Source organism: Rhinolophus hipposideros (genome assembly GCF_964194185.1).
Source record: "Rhinolophus hipposideros genome assembly, chromosome: 21".
Lineage (NCBI taxonomy): Eukaryota > Metazoa > Chordata > Mammalia > Chiroptera > Rhinolophidae > Rhinolophus > Rhinolophus hipposideros.
In genome coordinates, this window is record NC_138067.1 from 21968086 (window position 1) to 21993108 (window position 25023).

The window sequence follows — 25023 nt, forward strand, 5'->3', positions numbered from 1 at the left end:
TGCTTCTCTTGGGTTTTCTAATAATATACCTCCTACAAATAATATAAAGTTTAGGGGCTCTGTGCCTAGGTTGCATATACCTCAGGACACTAAGAAGAAATTGCCTTTTACATCTTCACAATCTGTTTTCCCCTCTGGCCACACTGATGGAACCTGGTCCTCTTCAGCACTAAGGTAGGGCTGCCTGAGGGAGGTGGGGGGCAGGACAACACCCTCCAGTGGAACTCCTCCCCCAGGAGGCCTGCTGCTCCTGCTGCTACTCACGTGGCAGAAGATCATGGCTTGAGCAATGGTGATGGCCCCGTAGAGGTTACACAAGGCCTGGAACTTCTCGTCTCTGTTATTGCACAGGACGTAATACTGCTTGATGGTGTCCAATGTCTCCTCCTCGCGCTTCAGTTTGATAATGTTTGGGTCTGGGACCACTTTCTGAGCAAATTTCCATACAGAATCTTCAAAGGTGGCAGAGAAAAGCAGCATCTGGCAGTTCCTGGGCAGCATCCTGCAAGGGAAGGCCCAGGTATTTGGCATGAGCCTGAGGTTTTCACTGGAAAAAACAGAAGCACAGCCTCCCCAGGCTTGGATGGTCTCCATCCCCAGGAAGGTGGCAGAGGGGCAGGAGCACTTCGGAGAGGAGACAGAAGCAGACATGGGGCAGGGACAGTGTGCTCTTAGACTCCTTGAGTCTCCTTCCTTTACCCAGGCTGATGTGGCCCATCAAATAAATGCTTTGGAAGGTTCTGAAGCGAAGAACCCAGCAGGAGAGAGAACAGGAGTTGGATACAGCAAGAGGAGACACAGAGAAGAGGCAGACTTTTTTCCTTGCTGATCAGAAGGCTGAGAAGTGCCTCCTGGCTCCGGATTCCTACCTTTGGATGCGGATGCTCTGATCTTGGTGGCCCTGAGTAGCTATCATCACGTCAGCCTCATCCAGAACAAACACCTTGATCTTCTTGGGGTCAATGAACTTGAGCTTGGCGCACCAGTCTAAGACAGTCCCAGGGGTGCCAATGACAATGTGCTCACTGATCTTCTGACCTCTTTCCACTGTGGAGACAAGACGTGTTCTAGGGGTATTTCCACTTTCTTGAAAAGTAACAAAGAATGCCTATCTCTTCAATGAACACAACTGCCTGTATTTGCTGCCATGATAACATTTAAGCTTTCAAGAGAAAATTAGAATTTTGGAAAACTTTTATGTCCCACTATAAGTTTGAAAGTGTCTGGATGTGTATAAATGCCTCTGATGAGTTTGGTGGTGATATTAATGCATGCAATTAAAGTATTTTGTATAATAAAATATGTCAATATTTGGAAGATCAGCTTAACTCATTAAAACAGTATTTTCCAAATGACCAAGGTATGATATTAGAAAATCATTTTTCGGGCAAATGATGCATTGGAAGTGCAAGAGAAACAGAGGAATTTTAATGTAACAGTATGAACAGTTCATTAACATGATTTCAGATACCACATTGCAACTAAGTTTTAAGTAATTACCACTTGTTAAGTTTTGGTATAGCACCCAAAAAAAGACTATCTAAAATTTCCTGAAAGACCATATTTTTTTTATATTCTTCAAAAGTTAAGTACCTTAAAATTTTTTGAATTTTATCTTCTATATGCAAATATCAGTAGATGTAACCTGTGTAAACAAAAACGCTTTGGGGTCCTCCATAATGTTTAAGAGTGGAAGAGACCTGAAAGTTTGAGAACCACTGCTCTAGGTAATTATAAACTGCTGCGCCAAAGGGTTATCTCTCTCCAACTTTTCTAGGTAACACTAAACTGTTTCCTAAGGTGATTGTACCAGGGTATACTCCCCACCAGGAGCATTCCAGTTCTACATCTTCATCGACACTTGTAATTGTCAGACTTCATTTTTGCCCATCTGAGAGCCATACAGTGGTTTCAATTTATATTTTCCTGATGACTAATGAGGCTCATCATTTTGTCATGTTTACTAGCGCCCTGAATTTCTTCTTTTGTGAAGTGTCTGTTCAACTGGGCCTATTTTGCCCATTTTCCTATTAGACTACTTCCTTTTTGCTTAATGATTTGTTGTTTTGTGTATTCCAATAACCTCTAATGACCCACTTCTCACCTGCCTCTCCTCCCCCATTTTAATCCATATTTGTTACATTACATTCTGCAAAACACATGGAAGAAAGAACTACTGGAAGGATTTCTGATTTTGGTAAGACCAAGTGAGCTATACAAGTTCTTAGTTTACTGTTACTAAAGCTGTGCTTCCTTTTAAAGAAAGGGATCTGACCTCAACCTACCATCCTCAGTGCTGCTCATCTCTCTAGTAAGCAGCTTCCAGAATGCTGGATGCCAAATTCAAAACCCTGTCTTCTCAGTGAAGAACTCCAGGACCCATGCATGGATTTTCTAACGATGCAAAATGTTATTTTAAGCATGGAGAGAACTGTTAACAAATTAGCAAGTAGTTAAATAGATTTTCTAAAAGCAATACAGTTTGGCTTCAAGGTCAGACTGAACCCAAAGTTGAGTAACATCATCACATCTTCAAAATTCAAACACCCAACTGCCCTACCCTGTTCACTGGTTAGTTCTCACCCCTTTATACTCACATTTATTGCCTCGAACAGCATAAGCAAGCTTTAGTTCCGGATGAAATCTGCCCATCTGCTCAATCACTTTTCCCGTTTGAAGCGCCAGCTCATATGTTGGGGAGAGGCACAAACACTGTGACCAGGAGATCATAAAGGATGAGTTTAGGAGACCCTTCTAGTAACACACAACAGGCTCTAACGCAACAAGGATGCTGATGTTATTACACCAGAACAATGCAGGGAACCACATCCTCTTCAACCAGGCCATCCTTTCTAGCTTGGTTGGGTGGATGCCTCCGGAAGCTACCATTCAAGGCTGCTTCTAAATGAATTCTACCCAGGTCCAGGCCTGGTGCATGAACCTGCTCTGCCTGAGCCACACAGTCTGAGGCTTAGGAAACATTCAGACTCCTCCAGGACCACCCTTCTTAGTCCCCTATCAGATGGCACTGCCCTTTCCAGGACAGGCAAGTCAAGGTCCCTAGGATTCCCTAGCCCTCACCTGGGGGTATCTCTCTGCTGGTTCCACTCGGCTGAGCATGGCCAGGACAAAGGCAGCTGTTTTACCAGTACCAGACTGAGACTGAGCAATCAGGTTCTGAGGGCTGGATCAAGGAAGAAGAGATGAAAATAATATTGGTTAAACACAAAAATGTGTCAAAATGTTCTTTCTGGGTGATAGGAATATGGATTTTCCCCTTTTAATTCAGGTTTTCTTCACTGAGCACAGTGACAATTTTTTATATGTTGTTTTAAAAAACTGCTTAAATATTATGGGAAATGATTGTTTAAGATGGGTTCACACCAAGAAATTCTCATTCTAGACTCTAGCACAGCTGGAGTGCCCTAGTTTTGTATCCTAACAGCCTCACAGAAATTAAGGCTGCAGAGTAAGATCTGTGCCAAGACAAAGCCCCAAGGACATTTTTCTGCTGAGCTATACTGTCTCTAGGACTTAGTTCCTTCTGTGTTCTCTTTTTCCATTTTATGGAAAATGTAAGATACCAAGTCACAAATATATGGTTATGGAAGGAGAACTGACTCTGGGTGGTGAACACACAATGGGATTTATAGATGATGTAATACAGAATTGTACCCCTGAAATCTATGTAACTTTACTAACAATTGTCACCCCAATAAACTTTAATTTAAAAAACATGATACCAAGACAGATGCTTTAGAGGGATCTTTCTTTCACATTTCATTTCAGGTAACCCATTGTCATGGAAATAGGTGGCATTTTTGTCATTAAAAAAGAAAAATAATACAATTGAACAAAAGAACTGCTACATAAAGTATACCATTTATCTAAGATTTAAGAATATGTAAACTACTCTTTATATTCCTAGGGACACATAGAGATGTAGTAAAAGTATAAAGAAATGTGAAAGAATGATGACCCGTTTTAGGATAACGCTTACTTTGGTGGCGGAGGGGGATATAAACAGAGAAGGGTACACAGGGGTCAACTAGATTAATGATGTTTCATTTCTTGGCAGGATAGGGTTACAGATGTTTTTGGTATTGCTCTTGACACCCTTTTGCAGGTCTCACAAATTTCAAAACAATCTGGAAAAACCCAACTTTTATAATCATATAGAACAGCACTTTTCTATCAGTTTTTATTGTTAAAAGGGAAAAGCAGAAACTGTGTTGAATTCCATCTGACTGACTCTGCATTTGCCCAAACTGTTTCCCTGAAGAAACATGTTGCCCCAAACATCCCGTCTTGTTCTCAAGAACAGTAACAGCTGTTGGTGGATGATGTTAAACCAAATTCTGAAGAGGTGCGCCCGGGGTCTGCATACTCACGGCTCAGCAAGCATCATGGGTAACGCGTTCTCTTGTATCTTGGATGGTCGGTTGAAGCCCATGGCATAGACTCCCTGGAGAAGCTGTGGTTTCCTAGGAGGACAGGGAGAGAGAAGATGAATTCCTAGTTGTTGAGATTGTTTTAAAGGCCTCAAATTTTATCTTTCCCTATATCTAGCAAAGAATGATGCTTCCTATCTCTGTCAGACATATTTTCCTATGCCTTAAAAAACACCACCCAAAGCAAAACAAAACTACTATTTTTTCCACTAACTCTTAATCTGCAACTAGTATGCAATTCATAAAATACATACTAGTTTCCTTTCTCTGAGAAATTCATACTTTCAGCAGACCCACACATATGGTTGGCCTTGGATGACAAGTATTTCCTGGATACTGCAAGAGTGGTATTTATCCATTCATGGTATAAAATAATTATAAAAGACGTATCTAAAAATAAACACTGCTTACTATACTAAGATATAGAAGTCTCTTTAGAGAAAGGAATATAAGTTTTAATTTCTCAGTGTGGATGTTAAATTGAACCATTTTATGTTCTATGGTCCTTCCAAAGCCAGCTGTGCTAATACTTGGGAAAATCAAGAGTTAAGAAAATTGATTCAGCCAGTTTCTAGCAGTTGATCTATGTAGTACATAGGTAAGAAAGGTTCAATTATCATACTGAACTTCACAAATGCTCAGATTTACTTAGGTCAAGTCAAAATCAAGAACAGAAAACCAACAACTTCTTATAAAGCTACACAACAAATATCAATTAAAGTCGCTCTTACATCACGTTTACAATAAGCTCTCTGCTACCTCTAAATTGACAGGGTATTTAACAAAAATCACACTAGATTTAATTTCTAAAGAAAAGTCAAACCAAGTCAAGACTTCTGGTTCTCTAAACCTTCCTTGGAGTCTAAAAAGCAAATTCTTCTGACATGTGTTGGTTCTCAGACACAAAGAACTTGGAAAACATAACCTTTGGTGTCTTCCATTTGGAAGAAAAGGCTGTAAGATCAGCAGATTCTGCTTTGATTGCCAAGGAAACAAAGTCACTACCAAATGAAGATTTTCAAGTGACCCAAGAGCTTCCAATGGCTCATTATTTTTCTTTCATTTTGCAGATTAATTCAAATCTTTTAAATACAAAACAGACCAAGTATATTAGGCAACCTAGGTTTCCTTCTGGCTACCAGCAACTACATCAGAAAGAGCTTGCCTTTTCAAAGAGGACAATTCATCACTGGTTGAACTGAGAGTTCCAGTCCTTTAAATGAAAGGAACTTAAAAAACTATTGGTACTTGGAAAAGCAAACTGTCAGTTCAGGAAACAATAGAGCACATCTAGCTGCCCTAATACAGTTTATGAACAGAAGCAGAGACGACAGATTTGCTGAATGAAGCCCTTGAGAGAGGAAATAACATAGAAAAGTATAATTTCCTGAAAACATTAAAAAAAAATAGGTCACACTTTTAAAAACTTGTTCTTAGCTATTACTTCATTAACAACTTGATTTGATCTAGTTGGCTCTAGTATTTTAAGTGTCTATTATTCTAAAGCAGTGGTAACAGTCGACAGGAATGTGGCCCCTATTTGCCCATAATGGGCATATTATAGATTTTGCTGAATAAAGGCAAGAAATCCATTTATCCCACCACTTTTTTATTCACCAGCTATTTTCTGTCTATGATTTGGGTCCTGGCAGGCAGCAAGAATGATAGGTATGTCTTGTGTTACTCATAACACTCAGCACAGTGGCATGTACAAAAACCAATGATTCATAAACACCTCTTTACTTACTGAAGAAAACATTAATTCTCTCTTTAAAGTAGCAACATGTTACAAGTCATTCTTAGCACAATGCCATACGTGTGCTCCCTTAAGACTTAATTCTGGATTCTGGATTTTTAAAAAATTTCAGAACGTTGAAGGCTGTTTTCCACACTGTAGGTACTGGGAATCCTGCACAGGCTCTTTTGACACATTTTATAAAAGCAGATAAACTGTTCTTAAGACCGTGAACCCTATAGTCTAACAAAAGGGCTTACCTAATAAGAAATGTTCCTGACATCCAGAAATCACCTGTCAGCCAATATTTTATTGAAAGTTCTAAGAGCATAAAAGAAAAAAGACTTTCAGCTATGATGAATAAATCTGTGGCATTGAAAAATCCCTACCAAGAGAAGGAACTAGGAAGCCAAGATACAAGGGTGGGAAGGAGACTGTCACTGAAACTTTTTCATACTTTTTAACTTTTGAATTATGTGAATTATTAACTCATCAAAGAAGTAAATGCATTAAGACTTTTAAAAATAAAAGTAAAAAACAGAATTCCCACAAGAATCTCTGAGAGGCTAAGTTCTAAAAAGGAGGGACTGGCAAGAAATAGCTTAAAGAAACAAATACTCACAGCCGAAGCTCTTCAAAGGACTTCACTGAGTAGAGGGGGGACTTTGGATCCCGCTGTAGGACTTCCACTTGGTTTGTGTTGTCGACCAGGTTGTTTCTGATCAGCTTGTTCAGTAAGGACTGCGCAGCTCTGTCCTCTGTCAGGAAGAAACCAGCAGATTTTCTTCATATTCACAGGGCAAACCTCACCCCTGTGAAACACCCCATCCTGTCCCCTTTATGGAACGTTCCCTACAAAGGCTGCCTATATTTACCTCTACATCCTTTCCTCCCCTTCTGTTGAATAGATTTTTTTATTTAACCTCCTCACTTGATCTCCATAGCCCCGTCAAGCTCACCAATGACGTCTACACTGCTAAATCAATCCAACAGTCAATTTTTAATTCTTCTCTTAATCAACTTTTTATCTATATTTGACTCCCTACTTTGGAAACACTTCCTTCTTCTGGTTTCTGAGACATCACTTTCCTTTGGTCCTTCTATCTCACTGGCTGCGTCTCCTCAATCTCCTTTACAGATTCTTCCTTTTCTCCTTTATCTTGTAACTCAGAGTGTCCCTGGTTCCAGAGAGGCAAGTCCTCGGTCATACTCTGTCTCTTGCTACTGAGTTTCAAAGAATAGTTACCTTTCTCTTCTTCATCTGTTTTCTCGGCAGTAGCATTGGTTTTGATAACACCTACACAAGAAAACAGTTATCATAATCAGAAAGGCAAATATCAAACCCACCCAAAAGGTGGGACAATGAAAATACTAAAACTTATTTAAGTGATCAAAATGTAAATAGTTGACATTTCTTTATGTTTAATGGATTTTTATTCCCAAGACGTTTTTAAGTGCACACGAAAATTTCAAATTCCTAGAAATTTGGCTGACCTCCAAGTGATCAAAATGTCACCCCTGACTTACTTATCCTAATATAAAATATAGCATTATATTAGCAAATATAATTAGACACTGAGAAAGAAAATATAGATATTAAAAATTAAAAGGGAGAGGTAAAATGACCACTTTTTATAGAACATGAGATTATAAACTTGAAGGACTAAGCATTTGCAGGAACTTTGGAAGAATATTAAAAATCCAACAGCAGAGGTTAATTATGGGATAAGGTAGTGTTATGGGTTGAATTGTGAACTGTGTACTCCCAAAATTCATATGTTGAAGTTCTAAACTTCAGTAACTCAGAATGCGACCTTATTTTGAGCCATGGTCATTGCAGATGTAATTAGTTGAGGTCATTAGGGTGAGCCCTAATCTAATATGACCGATGTTCTTATAAAAGGGAAATCTGGACATGGACACGCACACAGGGAGAACACCATGTGAGGATGAAGACAGAGATCAGGGTGACGCTTCTACAAGCCAGGCAACACCAAAGATTGCCAGCAAACCACCAAGAGCTAGGGAGGGGCCTGGAATAGATCCTTCCTCACAGCCCTCAGAAGGAACCAACCATGCCGACACCTTGATCCAAGACTTCTGGCTTCCAGAACTGTGGGACAATACATTCCTGTTGTTTAAACCACCCCATTTGTGATACTTTGTTACCGCAGCCCTAGCAAACTAATATAGGTAGGGAGTAGGAACTGGGTAAATGGTGGTCTATGATGGGAAGGAGGTCTTTCATCATACTTTCTGAGTTTTAAACCCGAATTAAACTTTAAAAACTAAATTAAAAATTTTTAAAGAAACATTATCAGACCAATTGTACAGTGGATTGTACAGTGATAGTACAATCCAATAATGATTGTTGATTTTAAAGAGTCACAAGCTAGATAACATCTGGAAAAATATATCCCCTTCAGTGTAAAACTGACTTTACTGGCTGTCAAATCCAATGCTGACATTTGCCAAACATGCTAAATGAAAGCTCTTTTCCACAATGAAGCTAAGAGTGCAAAACCGAAGCAAACTTGTAGCTTGTATCCAGTTTACAGTTACTAGTGACTCACCATTAGTATCTGGTTTGACTTTCTCTTCCTTGATCTGCAAATTACTGATCTGAAAGGAAATTTAAAAACACTTGAGAGCAAGCCACAGGATAACATAATACCATGAATTATTTATTAAGTTAATGTACACAAGTCTATGTGGTAAAATAAAATGGGAGTGGGGGAGGGTTTCCTCCAACTGTTAAGAAGCAGTGTTTTAAAACATTTAATTACACCACCCTTCTGATAAGCAGATTGGTTAGAACCAGGTACAAAGTATGTTAAGGTCTATGTTTGTGACATATCACAGCTAGATTAGATCATAGGTTTAAAAAGATTTGAAACCAATTCTCGGTAACTATCTTTTAGGGAAGATCTGATGCTAAACACTAGACTGTAAACTCTAGAGTGCCAGAACCATATACTACATAATACCTTTTGATTTCTTTGTGGATAACTGCCAGTTTTATACATCTGACCTGATTTCTTCTCCAGAACTCCAGTACCACATTTCCAAATGTCTAATGGGTGCTGTGCAGAAAAGAGTTAACAGAGCAAGGCTGACTACTATCCTTAGGAAAGCCAGCTTGCAAGGTTGGCCCTTGGCTGGCATCTGGGAATATGGATTTTGAGAGTTCCCACCATTCTCAGAAATTCTGAGGGGTTCCCTATGCTTGTAAAAACATGTTGTTTATGTTAAGACCTGCTTTCCTTTTGGGAGTCTGGAATTTGGGTATAGGCTGAGCCGAGGATGACTATGTAACAGGCCCCTCAACAAAAACTCTGAGCACTGAGTGTCTAATGAGCTTTCCTGACAACACCTGACATGTGTTGTTACAATCTGTTGTAGGAGGAATTAAGCACACATTAAGTGGAGCATATGACTTGATTGGAAGAGGATTTAGAAGCTTGTGCCTGGTTTCCTCGGGACTTGGCTCCATGAGCCTTTGTCTTTTGCTAACTTTGCTTTGTATTTTTTCATTGTAATAAATCATAGCTGTGAGTACCATTATATGCTGAGTCCGTGAGTTCTCCTAGGAAATTATCAAACTTGGAAAACTCTTCGGAACTCCCAACACAGGTATTTACCAAGATGTTCTCTTTACCTCAAATTCGGAACAGTCAAAAGTAAACTCACCATTCTCCATATCAGATCCGCCCTTCTTCCCACTCCCCTAGTCCTGTTATTAGGATCCAATTGAAAACAGTATCTTTGCCTTCCTGTCCCTTCTCTTCTATTTTCTAAATCCTTTCTGTTATACTTCTTCCACAATTATCTCTTGAATCCAATCTTCACTTTTACCACCCAACATATGACTTCTATCTGGGTTATTGGCATCATTTCCACACTGATCTCCTTTCCTTTGGATACTATTCATTCCTTCTAATATATTATGTTCTCTGTAGTCCAACAAATCATGCCAGCACTCCATCTAATTTTGTCAATATCCTTAAAAATCCCCAAACCAACCAAATAAAGCCTCTCCTCTTAAAGTTTTTAGTTAAGGTCCAAAAACATACTCCCTACAATATTTTCTATACTGCTTCTACTCCAGCCCAATAACTCAGCAAAAATTAGTTATGATTCCTGTTCTCTAAGCAAGTGCAGCACTTTTGTGCATTCTATTTTCCTAAAATGCCTTTCACCTCCATCTCTACCTTAAATGACTCATTCTCTAATATCCAGTTCAAATGTAAATTACTTGAAAAGGAATTTCCTTACTCATTAATGTCTTCTCCCTTGTCAGAGTTCAGTTATCACATTCTTCTTACCATTTTCACAGCACTTTCCACTTTCTAGCCTTCCTGACTGGACTATAAAGTTTCTTCCTGTTCTCCAAGGAATTAAGCCCATTTCAAATATCTGCTGACAAACTGACAATTCTCTCAAAGCAATAAAGGGTGACTGGAGAAGGATGTATTAAAAAGTTATTTAAGATTTCAGACTACAAAAACAAAACAACCAAAAAATAAAAAAAAACCACCCCCAAAAAAACTATATTCCTAAAATCAAGTCCATTATCACTAAACAAATCTAAACGTAAACATAAGAACAGAAAGTTACAGTTTAATTATAATTATATTCCAGTTGAATGGATCTTCATTTATAAAAGGAGAACCAGTATAGGAAACTAAATGTTACTTTAAACATCAATGAAACAATTTGTCGTGCCTCCCGCCAACATTTGCAGTAGACTGAAACACATATACACCTGAATCTGTTATTCTGCAAAGAGCTACAAACTGCCAACCACTTTAAGCATGGATCTAAAAAAATGTTAAAATAAGCACAGAATCTAATATGACTCTCACTGTTTCAGAAACCAGATGAGAAAGAGAATCAGCATCTAAACGCCGTTCCTTACAATCCCCACAGAACTGGAGATGCAATACAGGAAAAGAAAGCCTATGAACGGGGTCAGATTTGCCACAGGATAAAAGTCTCTCACAGGCCCGGATGAAGAAAAAGGCTCGACATTGGTCTCTCTAGGCGCAAAGCAGGGCGGATTCCCCGGCGGGCCCCGGGCCTGCCCCACCTGTGGGGCTCCCTGGATTCGAAAGAGGGTCCACTTGGCCCGCCCCTTCTCCCCGCCCGGAGCTGATGCCACTGACCGACTTGACAGCCGCTTCCTGTTCGTCCACTGCCAGGGCCCACGAGTCGGTGGCCATGGTCCACCGGGAGGCCGACTCGCGAAAAACGTACCGCACCGCACGCCAACTCTTGCACGGGTTCCCCCGCTTGCGCGAGACCGACACTCACGCGGACCGGAAGCGGCGGGGAGAAAAGTGACGTCAGCTCCTGCCTGGCGCGAGACGTCACCATTCCGCGCCGCGCCGGCCTCCCAGCCTGGCAGCCTCGCGGCGGGCGCGCGCGCTCGGAGCTTCTGTGCGTTTCCCGAGGCGCGGCCTCTTCGTTCCTCAAAATCTCTAAGCCGTACCAAGTGAAGCTCTTAGCTCTCACTCTGCCATGCTTCACCCTGAAGTTTTATTCTTAAACCTGCCTCGTCTCAAATGTGTGTCTCTGAACTCTAAATCCTTACACGAAGGAAAGTCCCGTGAGAATACTGCGTGGTGCCAGTTTCTACTCTTAACGTGACAACAGGTAAGACGACAAGAAACAAAACGAAACCAAACACGTCGTACCACGGGTATTTTACATCGTCCTAAACAAAGTGTATATACAGTTTAACCTTTGACCTTATTATACGGCTAAGTGTTTTTTAATGTCATAATTATCAATTTAATAACATTATAATAGTCCAACCTCGTATCACATAAATTGCCTAACCGCCCAACTCCTAACCCCTTGGGGATATCAGTTGTTTCTGATGTTTTATCATCAATTGATAACACTTCAGTGAGCATCTTCACACCACCAAAAATCATCTTGTTTGTCGCCGGTTTGCTTTTTGTCTCCCCACTGCAATATGAGCTCGAAACAAAAGCAAAGACCTTAAATATCTTGATTACACAGCTGGTTAGTGAACCTAGAAAAGTTCATGGCACATAGTAGACTCAATGAATATCTTTTAATGTATATATGTATGAATAGACTAACAGATTTTAGTTCAAAATGTATCCCTCTAGGACACATTTCTAATCATTGCAACATTTATGTCAAAATGTATGACTGACTTGAATACTTGAAAAAAGAGAATAGTCAGCACATGGAAGGAGCTGGAAATCATTAGTTATTAAGAAAATGCAACCAAAGTCACAATGAGATATCACAGTACACCCGTTTGAATGGCTAAAATTAAAAATTGACCCACCATGTGTTAATAAGGATATGGAATGTTAAAAGAAAAAAATATTCAATGATGTTTGTTCAAGATGGTAGGGCAGACTATTCAGGACCATTGCAATAGGTATAGGGATCATTGCAATGGGATGTTTGCAGTGGGGGAAAGAGATTGGGCTCACTTTAAACATCAATGGGCAAGTGGGAATTTATAGCCAAGGAGGCAGGAGGTGGTATGAGTGGATGAACAATTACTAAGAGGAAACATTAGGGGAGTTCTGATGAAACCAGCCTAACACAATTCTTGCTGAAGACAACCCAGAGTGATCAGACATCAAAGGTAGGGGATGGTGGAAGATGAAGAACCTGATCAGATACTAAGGGTGATCAGATATCAAGGGTTCTTGCTAAAACATTATATACAAGGAAGGGCACAGATTGGCCTAGCAGAAGGCTCAAGAGCCTGACTAAAGTTTGGCCAAGCAAAGAAACTGTCAGTAGCAACTGGAACTCATAGGCTTCTGGAAAGAATGTAAAATGGCACAATGGTTTTCTTGTATAACTTTTTGGCAGTTTCTCAAGTTAAGCATGCACCTACTCTTTGATCCAGCATTTCTACTACTACGTATTAGCCAAGAGAAATGAAATATATGTCCACAAAAAGACTTTTATACAAATGTTCATAGCAGATTTACTCATAATAGCCCCAAACTGGAAACAACACAAGTGTCCATCAACAGAAGAATGGATAAACAAATTATGGCATATTTATTCTACAGAATACTACTGAGCAATAAAATGGAACAGACTACTGATACACAAGATGACATAGATTAATCTTACAAATATGTTGAAGGAAGAAGCCAGACACAAGAGATGCATCCTGTATGAGCCATTTATATGAGATTCAAGAACAGGAAAAACGAAATCGATAATAATAAAAATTAACAGTGGTTGCCTCTGGAGGGGGGAAGTTTGGGCAGGAGACAAGGGAAATTCCTGGGGTGATAGAAATGTTCTCTATAACTTGAAGTCCTGTTCCATAGATGTATAAATTTGTTAAAACTGTATACCCCATTTTACTAGGTTTCACTTTATTGTGCTTCACAGGTGTTGCATTTTTTACAAACTGAAGGCAAAACACTCCATTAGCAAAAAGATGACTGCTTGCTTTGTTGCAATACTCGTTTTATCACAGTGGTCGGGAACTGAACCTGCAGTATCTCTGAAGTATTCCTGTATTTGCTTTACTGTGGTGGTCTGGAACCGAACCCACAATATCTCCAAGGCATGCCTGTATTTTAAACGTCATTTTATTTTACATAAATTACCCCTCTCAGTAACATTGATTTAAAGAGCAAAAGAAAAGGAATGAACTACTGATACATGCAACAACACAAATGAGAGATTTGCCATTGCAGGCATTATGTTGAGTGTAAGATTCCAGACACACAAAAAATATATGGTACATGATTCCATTTACATAAGTTAAAAAGAGATATTTATAGTGATAGAAATCAGAACAGTGGTTGCCTGGGGATGGGCTGGGGTGAGCAAGATTGGAAGGGCACAAAGGAACTTTAAGGGCTGATGAATGTTCTGCATCTTAATTAGAGTGGTAGTTACACGTGTGTATACAATTGTCAAAACTCATGGAATTGTACACCTAATACCTGTGCATTGCACTCTATATATGTCAGTTAAAAATGAAACTGACAATGCAATGTAATTTTAAAAATCGAAGTTTAAAAAATACAGGTAGTATTAAATTTATTTGTACTGTATAAAAAGGGAGGAAGGGTAAGAATATTTTCTCAGCTCGTAACCACTCATTAAAACAGGGCACGCACACACTATGCTACAGAAGTGAGAATGCCAAACACCATACTGTCTTCCCAAAGGACTAGTCTAATTCCCAGCATCCTCAGCACCAATGAGCTACTGCTTGGAGCCTACGTTGTTTATTGGGAGATAGCACCATAGCCTAACTCCTTGTTGGGCAGCAATCCTAGGGAACACTGCAGATTGGTTTCCTGAGGAATAATGGTCCTTCTGTCTTACTTTTGTAGCAATCACTTTTTTAAAAAAGATAAAAAACTAGATTTTGAGGTACCTCACCCTCTTTAACTCAACCATCTACACAGCAAAGCTTTTCATCAAAATCAAAAGCAGCAACACTAAAAGACTCAATTGTAAGTCCTTTGTGGCAGAAGTCATTAGAGCAAAAATTGAAGTCTGGGTGCCCACTGGGTGCCCTCTTTCAATTGCTATTTCATTACAAAGTACAGCTACTCTGGCACTGATAGGATGATGCCTACATTGCTTCCACTGAAACACAATTCCTAGAGCTACACATGGTCACCTGGGGAATTGAGGATAGGATTTTTGCTTGCATTGGATTTGTAGGGCATTTGCTGAAATTTCTTTTTATTTATTTCACTGCCTGCACCTATTGGAAGACTCACTGGCATTTCTTTAGTGTAGGTGAATGTTCTCAGGGAGGTCCAGGCTCAGGCTCCAACTGGAACAGCGAAACCAGCCCGTCTGTTTGGAGCAGCTCGGGGCAATAGGGCACGCTCTACTGGGGCTACCACTCCCTCCCCCTCAGCTAGCGTTTCTATTCCAAAAGGTGGGTATCCAGCTAGAAGCCAGTGAGAATCGCACTCCTCTCCAGACCAAGACACGGGAAGGGCACATTCTCCTGAAGCTGCGGACTAGATAAACACCCTCCTGCCCTGATTCGGATTCGGTTAGACTGAAAAGATAAAGAGTTAACATTTTTTTAATGCATCCTACACGATTTGCTTGAATCACCCCCCATTTAATTCTCACTTTCCTACTTTATCTCCATTGTACAAATAAGGAAATTGAGGTTCAAAGAAGTTGACTTTCTCAAGATCAAATGGCCTAATAAGTGGCGAATCTAGTATTTGTATTCAGGGCAACCCAATTCCAGAAACTAATGGGTGACAAAACCAAAACCGAGGGCAGAATAATGGCTTTCCTGGGACCTGGGACTTGACTTTTAACTTTTGATTAAGAGCCCAGCTGGCTGAGGCCGGTGAGCCAACGAATCATCAGAGTGCAGTAGCTTTTCCCAAGGTACTTGGTACTTGGCTGTTTTGGCCTGAATCTCTGCTGAGATGCTGATTGGATGAACTTGAACTGCAACTTGTTGCTTTGTAACAGGATGATTTTGTCTTCATCACTGAACTGTGAGTCCGGTGAGCAAAGACCTTACCTGTTTTGCTCACCATTGGCTCCCCATCACCTCATCCATTGTAAAGGCACATTAAACATCTGTTGAATTAGGGAGTGATGAATCAATAAATGAATTAGAGATTGGCAAAAAAAAAAAAAACATCTCATGATCATTCTTTGGCATCTCTCATTCTCTGGCATCATCATTTGTTCAGAGCAAATGAGTGCAGGGACTCGTACTGCTTGTGTTTGCAGTGGGGATGGGCATGATAGGATGGTGGCTGTGCTCTGGGAACTACTGCTTCTCCCTCGAGATGTTTCTATGTACCAGAAGCAACAGGAGGGGAAGGGAAAGAGGAATGGTGTAAGGACTCAGAAAGTAATCTAGGAATAATGACAGGAGCCAGAAAAACTTTGTATTTGGCCCACAGAAGTCTAAGGACTAATTTATAGTGATAAAACAATTTTTTAAATTGTATGAAAAAGTGATTGGGGATACTTTTTAAAGAAAATGTGTATAAAAAGGAGCCAGTCCCCAGATGTGACACCTGGCTTACTACTTCCGAGCTGTATGTTGTAGGGCACATTACTTAACCTCTCTGTGCCTGTTTCCTTATCTGTGAATAGGAATCATAACATATTTATTGGGAGGAGTAAATAAGGTATGTAGGCCTTTAGAAGGTTGCCTGACACAATAATGTCGCTCAGGGAAGTACAGGGCGCTATGGGAGATTGTGTCAGGGGAGGCACACCTTCCTGAAGACATGATTTTACCACTGAAATAGGATTAGGAAGAGACAAAAGAAAGGGAAGGACTGGGAGAAGAGTTCGAAGTAGAGGTATAACCATGGCAGCGGATGCACATGGTCACAGGTGATTTGGGGGCAACTTGGTGGAGGGGTAAGGTTCCCCCTTCAGGCTCCTCTCCCCACACATTCAAGTCTCTGTGCTCTGTTGAGAGGGGGACTTTGCGGGATAAGGACTGTTGAACAGCAGATTGGACACAGGGGATGCCGGGAGTGGCGCGAAGGGACTAGCTTCTGACTCCTGCTCTGTTCCCTGGCTGCCTGCAACACCAGAGGACTCCCACTTTTCGTCCTGTCTTTCCGCATGCCCATCTTGGCTAGAATCCGAGAGGCAAATACTTCACCTCACCCTTGAGTCCTGTCGGTTTCTTTGAACTTTTGTTTCTGCTTCAAAGTGGGCTGGGGGAGATAACATGGTCTCAAGATGATAAATTGAGGAGGGAAATGCACAGGATCACCAACTTCTCTGAGACATAGTCCAGCATAAGAGGAATTTCAGCGAGAGTGGAGTTGGAGCAGAGACTACGAGGGGGAAAGTAAAGCAGGAGGCTGGAGAGTTAAGTGGGTGCCTGATCTGGAGATTGTATATGTACATTTGCATTTATCTTAAGAAAAATAGCAAGTCGGTAGGAGAGTGGGATAATCAGACTCACATGTTACAAAGATCACACTGGCTGCTGTAGACAAATGAGCTGGAGGAAAACCTAACTGGAGGCAGGAGCACCTGCTAGCAAGCTAGTGTAATAGACCAGATGACAGTGGTGATCTACACCATTGTGAATTCAAGGAATAATAGATTGAACCATATAAAAGTGCCATTTTTGAAGTTCCACGGTGGTCAAATTGTGGCAATTGCATTAGGCTCAACCCAACAAGAAGTAGAATTGATAAGTGAGGTGGATTAAAAATGGCCACAGATACTTCATAGCTCCTTCCATCAGGAGTTGAAGTTTATTTCCCCACCCATGGAATCCAGGCTGGTCTTGCTATGACCAAAAGAATGTGACAGAAGAGCACTGGGGGAGTTCTGAGCCAAGGCTTCAAGAGAACTTGCACCTTCTGCTCTCTTCTCTTGGAAGCTGGAGACCATCTACCATGCGGTGAAGAAAGACCAGGTGGAAGGACTCCGCTGTCTCTGCTGAGCCCAGACACCAGTGAGGGGAATGTAGCTGCATGAGTGAGCGTGGGAGAGATTAGCAGAGCCGCCCAGACAATCATCAGAATTGTGAAAAAGACTAAGTCGTTTTAAGCCATTGTTTTGGGGTGATTTGTTATACAGCAATGGATAATAGAAACAAAAGGACTTGGTGATTTCTGATTGGGAGGAAGGAAGATTCACAATAAATCCAGGTTTCAGGGTTGAGCAACAAGCAGTTGTAGTGCCAGTGAGATAAAGGGAAGAGCCAACAGAACACAGGGTTTTTGGAGTGGCAGTTGTAATAGATGGATTCGGTTTTGGACATATTGAGTGCAAGACATCCCAAGTGCAGATTTCATGTGGGCACTGTTTCTACGACTTTGGAGCTCAAGAATTGGGTCTTGGTATAGATTCAGGAGTTGCCAGCAGAAAGAAATAAAGCCACAGGAATGAAAAAGATTGTCCTCAGTAGAGAAAGAAGAAGTGGCCCAAAACAGAGCCGTAAGGAACAGTCACATTTAAGAGGTGAATAGAGAAGGAGCCTGCCCAGGAAACTGAGAAGTGGCCAGAGAGAAGGAAGACCAGGTGTGGTATGGCATTTTAGTCACCAGAAGAGTGGTCAGGAGGGATATCCATAGTGGTCAATGCTGCTGAGGAGTCAAATATGATAAAAAGTGGTTTTTTGGGTTAGTAACATGAAGGTTATTGGTGTCCTTGGTGAAGGCTATTTCTCAGGAGTAGTGGGGCACAAGTCAGACTGCAGAGGGTATCAATGAGAAAATTAATGGGTGAACCTTGAGGAAATTAGGTTAAGTGAAATAAGACAGTCACAAAAAAACAAATACTATATGATCCCACTTATATGAAGTACTTAGGAATAGTCAAGATCCTAGAGACAGAAAGTAGAATTATGGTTGTCAGGGGCTGGGGAGAGGAGATCGCAGGGAATTATATTATTGGGTATAGTTTCCATTTTACAGGATGAAGAATTGTGGAGATGGACTGTGGTGATGGTTGCACAATATTCTGAATGTATTTAATACCACTTAACTGTACACTTACAAGTGGTTAAGATGGTAAATCTTGTAATGTGTATTTTACCACAATAAAAAAAAAGCACTGGAAAAGTAGGGGGTGGAGAACCTGCTAATAGGGTAGGAAAGATTGATGGAGCAAGGCTTTAAAAAGCCACAGGAGGGACTTCGTTGCACTGATAATGAAATTTAGACAATAGGGATCCTTCTGCCATTATAACAGGAAGAGGAAAGGAGAGGTGTGCTCGAAGGTAGGTCTGGTGGCAATGGTTGATGGCATCATCTCCTTGTGTTAGTTGTTTGTTTAGATTATTGAGATCGTGTGCTGACAGCTGAGGGGGATAATGGAGTTGGAAGTTAGAGGTGAGTGACTCTTGAAATGGTCGCTGAACAGAATGGGCTGGGAGTTCACCAGAAAGGACTAATGACCCATGAGGCTAGAGGCACTGCAGCTTTTTCTGAAGTTATCCCCTCCATTGAGGTTAAATATGAAATCAGATAAACAACAACATTTAATTGCCCCTCGAGCGTAACCCTACTTGTTTTAGAAATTAACAAAGCAATACTGAAACACTGGGACCTATTTTGTTGTTAAACCGGGACTCAAATGATATTGGTTTATCCGGATGATTTCTGTGCAAATCACCCAAGCTTTAGCGTCTGAAAGGAACAAAGGCCAGATAACAACAATATACCTAGCACACTTGACTACACTACCTGATCAGAGCTAACTCATGTCCTTTCAAGTCTAAGTGTGGGGACATTTACTCTCAGGGATAAGCTAAGAACCTAAGACCATTTGCCTTTTCTTCAACTGGAGAATTCCAAGGATGCTGGAAGCATACGGATGAGAATATAACAGAACAGTTGTAAAGACTCACAAAATGTGTGCTAGTACTTCCAGAGTTCCATCTAAACAACCCCACCCCTTTTCCCCTTGGAGAAGCTATTGTCCTGGGCTATAGAGCTACGCAAAAGAAGGGTCTGCCATCCAACCGCCTCAGCCTATTATTGATCAAGCAGAGGCGTTAAGTACCTCATCTGAGCAGCTGACCTACCAAATAGCCACCACTGCCAGGCTTCATCTAATATTCTTTGCTTCCACCTACTCCAATCCCCCATTTTACTTTTAGAGCTATTATGTAATGAGAACTACTATGAACGAGACCCTTGCTCTGATGAACAGTTTCTAAGGTAAGGCAGGAGCACCCAACAACGGGGGCTGGAGAAAGAGGGCATAAGGTAGGAGTGTGGCAAACATCCTCCAAGCAGATCCCCACCTGGCCTCTCACCACTAGCTGTTTGAAGCGATTCTGAGGAAGTCCTGTGCCAGATTCAGGGTACTGGAGCCTGCTAGCATTAACCCCTCAGGTCCCCTCACCTCCGTTGTGTCGTTTTTGGAAGATGCTGCAATCTGAGTCAGTCAACAGAGTAAGGAACATTTATTCTCAAGTAGAAAATCAAAGTCAGGTAAAACTGCAGGGGGTTCCAAAAACCTGATATCTATGTCAAGGAGCAAGAGAAACCTCAAGAAGGCCCCTGAAATGGACAGCAGTTTGGGTGGTGGTGGTGAAGGCAAGGGGCCAGACCCTTCTTGCCAAGGTGATGGCCCAGTATTATACATGCTGTGTAGGAAACTCAACCCTGATGCCAGCTGTTCTTTCCAAACCTCCACTTTGGTTTTCTTCCCAGGGTTATGTTGTATAGTACATCTAATTACTAAGAGTCACAAATCCTCTTTGAAATAACAGTAAGCATAAAATCCCATCATCTTTTCTCTGTAATATTCCTCCAATCGATTTATTCTTGTTTTCTCAATACACTGGCACTTGCTGTGTGATGGGACTGGTAATCTTCTAACTGGTTTCTCAAAATGTAAGCTTTTTCCAACTCCAATATATCCTGTATACCTCTGCTAGAACAATTCCCCACCCCCACCCCAAAATTTCATCACTTCCTTTTGTGATTTAAGAATCTATGACAATTTACTACTAAATCCAAATCCTGTCCAAACAATCAGATCTTCATTTTATACCTAATGAGACTTTTCCCTGCCCACATGGACAGGCCGTTCGCCTCAATATTCTTCCTATATACTGTTTATCCTGGTGAAGTTGCTTTAGTTTTCATATAGACAGTCTGCCTGGGGCACTCTTCTTGTCACTTAAAATCTCACTTTTTTCTCATAAGCAAATTCCACTTCTTCATGAAATCTCTAACCTCAGAAATCCTTACCGCTGAATACCATGGGACTTTGAATGAAATACCCTTCAAGATAAATAAGAAACGAGATGAAAACAACAAAGGCAGAAGACATCTTTTCAAGTCCTACTTTTATTCCTTTTCCAGGACTAGAAAAATAGAATGTAAGGACTTTGTATTTGCTGGCATCTACCTACTTTCTGATTAGCTCGCCAGTGTCCTCTGGTTTACCAGCAGGGAAAAAAGGAGTATGAGTAGCCCTTTGGCAACTGAGTAGGGCTCTTGGCTTATGGAGACATCCCAACTGTTCATGTTAGAGCAATGTCAACTCTGAAATGGAATAGTAATATCAGGTGATGACTGGTTTATGGAACAATGTGAGTCTTCACTTACATATGATTACTAATACCAGCAAGCCAAACATGCTGTTTTCTTCTTAGTCATTAATGATGTTTTAGTAACATGAACACATCATTTAACTTCAGCTAACATCAATAAAGAATACATCAACAATTGATTAGTTCTTATGCATATAGCCAATGAATGACACTAAAAAAACAAACCAAAAAAAAAATAAAATCCATTGTTTATGGATAATGAACATATCCAGAATCTTCCTTAGGATCAAAATCTCCTTTTTCCAAGTGAGCTTCTCTGTTCTAGGACACAGTTTATCATTCCATATATAGAAACTTACTAAAAACAGTAAAAGAAACTCTGGGAACTGGAGCTCATACAAAGGGCTTGATGCATTTTTACATCACTGATGCCTCAAACCTGCACAAGGTCACAGGAGCAGCTGTGGTGCATTGAGCCCTTGGAGCCAAGCACTGACAGGAATGTATTTGGTCTGTGAGGGAACATGGATGCAGTGATACTGGGATGACAGTCCAGAGCCGTCCATAACAATGGGTCTTGCCTTTTTAAAAGACATACTCCTTTAAGGAGGAAGTCTCTCCCCCAGGAAAATGCATTTAAACTCAAAATACTGCATATACTTCATAGACTCCATGAGACCCACCCAGTGAATTCTTATGGGTCTAACCCCCCAGATTAAGAACTGTTGGCCTAGATTTTTATCAGATACCCATTTACTCCTCCTACTGGAGCATACCTCTTTCCATCTTCCTGCTCAGATTTAGGGCTACTCAGTAGATGGGTTATACATGTTGTAAGAAGGTGAGGTGTGCTTGGCCTGCAGCCTCATGAAGAGTCTATAGTCCTTTAATTATTGCCTTTGTAGTTATTTCAGAGTTGGTCCACAGGACTTTGGGGGTGGGGCATAAAATTTTTTCTCTTCTTATAAGATTCCCAACATGGGTCAGAGTTGGCCAGAAGCATAGAGAAGACTCTACACAGTCAAGTGCCCACTGGGGGAATGAGGCAAGATTGCAGTCTGTCAGTCTCTCTGCATTATCTGTAATGTCAGATTAAGGAAACCATCCGGAGGCTGGTAGTGGCCCCTTCCCTTCCCAGGAGAAAAATCTGGCCCTAAAACACAACAATGTCTACAAGAAAGGTGTGGAATTGGATAGTTCTCATCACCAAAAAAATCCCTCTTCCAGGCCTGGTCCTAGGTTAAGTGGCCATTCTGTATCAAAGTCAAAGCGCTGAAGAGGATTCCTTTGGCTGGGGTTTCATATTTCTCTTGCAACTCAGTTTCATCTCATCTTTGCTCTGTCACTTTGTGGGTACTCATAGCCTTGGCCAGGTATGAGGAAATGTCCATTACTATTATTTGCTCTGACTATTATGCACAAAGATGCCAGGTCAGGATGGAGCAAAGGCCTTGGCAACCACTCTTGCCTTGCACAGATGAATGGCTGTAGTCCACCTAGTCCCTTAGTTGCACCTGTTAGTATTCTAAGCACTGTGAACACAGACGTTCAGAATCCTTTTACAATGAAGATGCCAAATATCTGAAATCATTCCCCAGCTCTGACAAAATCTGCCTTCTGGGATCTGAAGATAAAGCAAGGATTTGTGACTACTGGGGATCACTTCTGGAGCTGTCTTGAGGCTGACCATCAGCAACTTGAAACCACAACTTTTATGGAGTATCCAAAACTCAGCTCATGTATTATTTGCTTGGGGCGACTCAGGGATCAAGATGGTGTTTGGGATGTAAAAAAGATGCTGCAAGTTAGATCCACCACTAATTCTCCACAATGACTTCTTCACAGGACTTGCTCAAGCTCAAGCAAGGGACCTACCAGTAAACAGATGTGCATACACACAGATTGCACCTGCTGAGAATAGGTCACGGTCCTGCAACACAAACTTGCATACACTAAAGATCCCAGGTTGTCATTTTGGTCCATGCTTAGCAAATCCCTTCTTGCTGTGGGTATCAGGACAGAGTGGGCTGACAACACCCAGATGTGATGTCCCATCCCAAATCCAAAGCAGCAGCTCACAGGTCTCCTCATGCCATACTCCAAACACGATGGGTGGTTTACATTCCTATCTTACTTGGGGCCTCTCTCTCTCCCTCTGTGTTTCCCTCTTCACCTCTATTCTGTCACTTCCACCAGGGCTCAGGTTGGCCTGAACACTCCTAGCCAGAGAATAGGCAGGGGCCGCCACAAAGATCCTGAAGTAGTGATTAGCCACAGCATCTAGATTAGTGTAACAATGGGGAAAACGCTGGCCAAAAAAAGGGACAGAATTCCCAAAAGGTAAATTTCTGTGTATTCACGCCTAATCTTCAAAAGTTGTGTAAACAATTTTTTTCTACCTTCCTCCATCATTTGCAAATTTTTGTCAAGTCCAAACATAATTTAAAATGAGGTAGGTAGTTTATCTCTACTCATGCCTTCGTGTTGGTGGTGACTGTCGAGGCCTGGACAAGGAGAGTACTCGTCTCCCATGCAGGGGGAGCGCCAAGGGCGGGCACCAATTGACCGGTGGAGCTTCTCAGTTGGCTATTTTTTCAATCTCGTCCAAGTCATCTGTGTCCAATCTTTCTATTTTCTTATCTGGGAGAAAAAATAGTTCAAAGAGAGGTCAATATGAAGTTACCGTGGAGAGAAACATCTAGGGAAGGGACAGCACAGCAGGGAGAGGGAACACACAGGTCTCTGCCCTACCTAGGAACCAGCCCTGCCTCTGACTTCATCCATCCTTCATTTAACCGCAAAGGCTTCTGGGGACTGAAAAGGGAGCACTGACAGCAATAGTCAGCCCCAGGCCCCCTCAGCCTGACCAACGGGGAAGTGTCATTTCAGTCCCTGACCCTGAAACTCTCCAGGTGTGCTCTTTAAGAACTTCCCTATTGTACGGAAGGAGGGCAATGTGACAAGGACAAGCCTCTCTCCAAAGCCTCTCTTGGGCCCACAGGAAAACCTACCATGCCCCGCACCCCCCGGACTTGCCCTGTGAGGAAAGCACCCTGGCAGAGGACACTCCCGGGGACTCACTAAAATGCTCCTGGATTCTGTTCAGGATATTCATGCTGTGTTTGCTGTCGACCATGTTCACTGCCAGGCCCCTCTTGCCGAAGCGCCCAGTGCGTCCAATCCGGTGCAGGTAGGTCTCATTGTCTGGGTTCCCGTCCTTGTCCACGGGAAGGTCGAAGTTGATGACGACAGACACCTGTTCAACATCAATACCTGCAGAAGGAGGGTTGGAGAAGAGTAAGGACGGGAGACAAAACTCACTGTCGCCCACAGTCAGGCCACGTACATCAACTCTGGGGGAAAAGAAGAGTCTAGGTGGGCCAGCTCTGGGATTCAGGGACAAGTGGGACATAGCAGAACCCACAGGAAAACCACAGAACTTTGGCAGGAGCTAACAAAATGATGAAGTCAGTAAGAGAGCCTCTGCTAAATACTAGTATCTAGAGATGCGGCTGAAACCTCAGTTCAGAAGTCTTCCCCTTGTAACTCTATGAGGAGAATATGCCCTGGGGCAGGTAGAGATGGCACAACTTCCAAGAAGAGCAGGCACCATTCTAAACCAGCCTGTATGTTTCCTTCCAGCAAGTCAGGACTTGGGGCTTCTCTGAAAGTCCTTACCTGCTGAGAGAATCCAGTCTCCCCTAGAAAAGATTGTCACCACCAACCCCACCTGATCTTCCCCGAACCATCTGAGTTTTTCATATGTGTGGATTTATCTTGTTATCCCAAGCCTGGCAGACCAGGACACATTCTCTGCTCACCAC

The 25023-nt window shown here is 41.6% G+C and overlaps 1 protein-coding gene across 4 annotated transcripts in view; it reads right to left on the reverse strand.

Moving 5' to 3' along the window:
• LOC308489440 (ATP-dependent RNA helicase DDX19A) overlaps positions 1-25023 on the reverse strand; it is a gene marked incomplete at its 5' end in the record, with an annotated part of 45601 nt that overhangs the window by 5581 nt on the left and 14997 nt on the right. The window contains 9 exons of one of the 4 annotated variants that reach the window (XM_081030544.1): positions 265-502; positions 870-1047; positions 2598-2712; positions 3082-3184; positions 4392-4484; positions 6809-6944; positions 7433-7483; positions 8760-8808; positions 11352-11743. In XM_081030544.1, the coding sequence (XP_080886670.1) occupies positions 265-502; positions 870-1047; positions 2598-2712; positions 3082-3184; positions 4392-4484; positions 6809-6944; positions 7433-7483; positions 8760-8808; positions 11352-11408 (1020 nt within the window). Of the gene's footprint in view, positions 1-264; positions 503-869; positions 1048-2597; positions 2713-3081; positions 3185-4391; positions 4485-6446; positions 6508-6808; positions 6945-7432; positions 7484-8759; positions 8809-11351; positions 11744-25023 lie in introns of those variants that run through there. The other 3 variants (XM_081030546.1, XM_081030545.1, XM_081030543.1) reach the window with 3 other exon arrangements.